Raw genomic sequence first — 1,994 nt, forward strand, 5'->3', positions numbered from 1 at the left:
CCCTCGGCCCTGCCCAGCCTCCCCCAGGGCCCCCTGGGCCCGGCCAGGCCCCCCTGGCCTGCAGGTGTCCCCCAGTGCCCCCTGCTCGGTGCCCCTCCTGGCCATGGCGTCGCCCACGGCACCCCCAGCCAAGAAGCGGAAGATGAACTTCTCAGAGCGGGAGGTGGAGATCATCGTGGAGGAGCTGGAGCGAGGCAAGCACCTCCTCATCAACCACTTCAACGCGGGTGTGCCCCTGGCTGCCAAGGCCGCCGCCTGGCACGACATCCTGCGTCGTGTCAACGCCGTTGCCACCTGCCACCGTGAGCTGCCCGAGGTCAAGAAGAAATGGTCTGACCTCAAGACCGAGGTGCGACGCAAAGTGGCCCAAGTCCGGGCTGCCATGGAAGGGGGAGGCGAGAGCCAGAATGGCAATGGCAACGGGCCAGAGAATGAAGACCCAACAGGTGCTGCAACCGCTCCGGTTATCCTCACCCCAATGCAGCAACGCATCTGCAACCTGCTGGGAGAAGCCACCATCATCAGTTTGCCGAGTGGGGACTGCAGCGCAGGTGACGGTACCGAGATACCCATCACCGCATCAGCCACCACAGTCACCCTGACCCAGAGTGAGTGCTGCGCCTGCTGAAGATGCTCTGTTCTGAACTGGAAGGTCATGGGGGGGGTCTTGACACCCACCTGCGAGGAGGCCCTGAGCCCTGTACGGGGAAATCCCGAGCAAAAAGAAACTTCCATGTCTCTGTCATGAAAATGTCATTTCCAGTATGTCCTCGTGCTGTAGAGCAGTGGCTGCAAGATATTCACATACTGAAAGTCAGCTTTGATAGCTGGGCTCGGCCTTAAGAACAAGGGAAGCAAGTATCCTTTGCACCTTGCAGATTCTTCAGTCCCCCTCTCTGGGGACAAAAAAGCAGGGGGAGAAACATCTCCAGGGCTAATTTCCCAGTCTGCCCCAAAGATCAGCTGTCCTTCTGACAAGTGCCGTTCTAGGTCTTGTCTTTGCTGTTATGTCAGTTCGTTAATGTCGTTTGGAAAGATTGTTCTGAACTGAAGGTTGAGAAATTATTTTGTCTAGACAGATAAGGCATGTCCTATTCCTTTGGACTGTACAGCCTAGAAGGAAGCTTGAATGAGGGTGGAGTAGACTTAAGTAAGTCATTTTGTGTGTTGCTGTTCATTGTATGTTATCTCACTGAACAGGCAGTATTCCTGTGATATTCATTGAATAGTCCTGTAGATAAAAATCCCCATATCGCAGCTACTTCTTACCCCCTTTCTGTCCTTTGTTCTCAGTTCCTGCAGAGACAACCTATCACAGTCTGGAGGACGGAGTTGTGGAGTACTGCACAACAGAAGCCCCCACCACAGTCACCGCCGAAGCACCCTTGGAGATGATGGCACATCAACACGAAGTGTCTGCAAAACCCCAGGAGCTGAAAAGCCGAATTGCTCTGAACTCAGCCAAGCTCTTGCAGGAGCAGCGAGTGACCAACTTGCACGTGAAGGAGATTGCCCAGCACCTGGAGCAGCAGAATGACTTGCTTCAGATGATCCGTCGCTCTCAGGAGGTGCAGGCATGTGCCCAGGAGCGACAGGCACAAGCCATGGAAGGAACACAGGCGGCACTGAGTGCCCTCATCCAGGTCCTCCGCCCCATGATTAAGGACTTCCGTCGATTTTTGCAGAGCAATACACCCAGTCCATCGGTCACCGCTGACTCCAGCCAGACGGGGCAGCAAGATGGCATGATCCAGTGAAAGGAACAATGATGGGAGGGTAGGTTTAGATTGGCCATTAGGAAAACTTTCTTCACTGAAAGGGTTGTCAAGCACTGGAACAGGCTGCCCAGGGAGGTGGTGGAGTCCCCATCCCTGGAGGTATTTAAAAGATGTGTAGGTGTGGTGCTTAGGGACATGGTTTAGTGGTGGACTTGGCAGTGCCAGGTTAACGGTTGGACTTGATGATCTTAAAGGTCTTTTCCAACCTAAATGATT

General features: G+C 54.4%; 1 protein-coding gene across 1 annotated transcript; it reads left to right on the plus strand.

The window, feature by feature from the left end:
* Window positions 1–103: 103 nt before the first annotated feature.
* On the plus strand, window positions 104–1,757 carry NAIF1 (nuclear apoptosis inducing factor 1). The gene is made up of 2 exons (XM_009701353.1): window positions 104–608; window positions 1,294–1,757. The coding sequence occupies exons 1-2, from the start codon at window positions 104–106 to the stop codon at window positions 1,755–1,757; spliced, it is 969 nt and encodes a 322-aa protein (XP_009699655.1).
* Window positions 1,758–1,994: the final 237 nt, after the last annotated feature.

This window comes from Cariama cristata, unplaced genomic scaffold, assembly GCF_000690535.1.
Source record: "Cariama cristata isolate BGI_N322 unplaced genomic scaffold, ASM69053v1 scaffold29995, whole genome shotgun sequence".
NCBI lineage: Eukaryota > Metazoa > Chordata > Aves > Cariamiformes > Cariamidae > Cariama > Cariama cristata.

What these genes read in the sequence shown, in the direction of transcription:
- NAIF1 (XM_009701353.1), top strand. Translation starts at nt 104, where the DNA reads ATGGCGTCGCCCACGGCACCCCCAGCCAAGAAGCGGAAGATGAACTTC. An exon ending in CACAGTCACCCTGACCCAGA is followed by an intron (nt 609 to 1,293) that starts GTGAGTGCTGCG and finishes CTTTGTTCTCAG; the next exon opens with TTCCTGCAGAGACAACCTAT.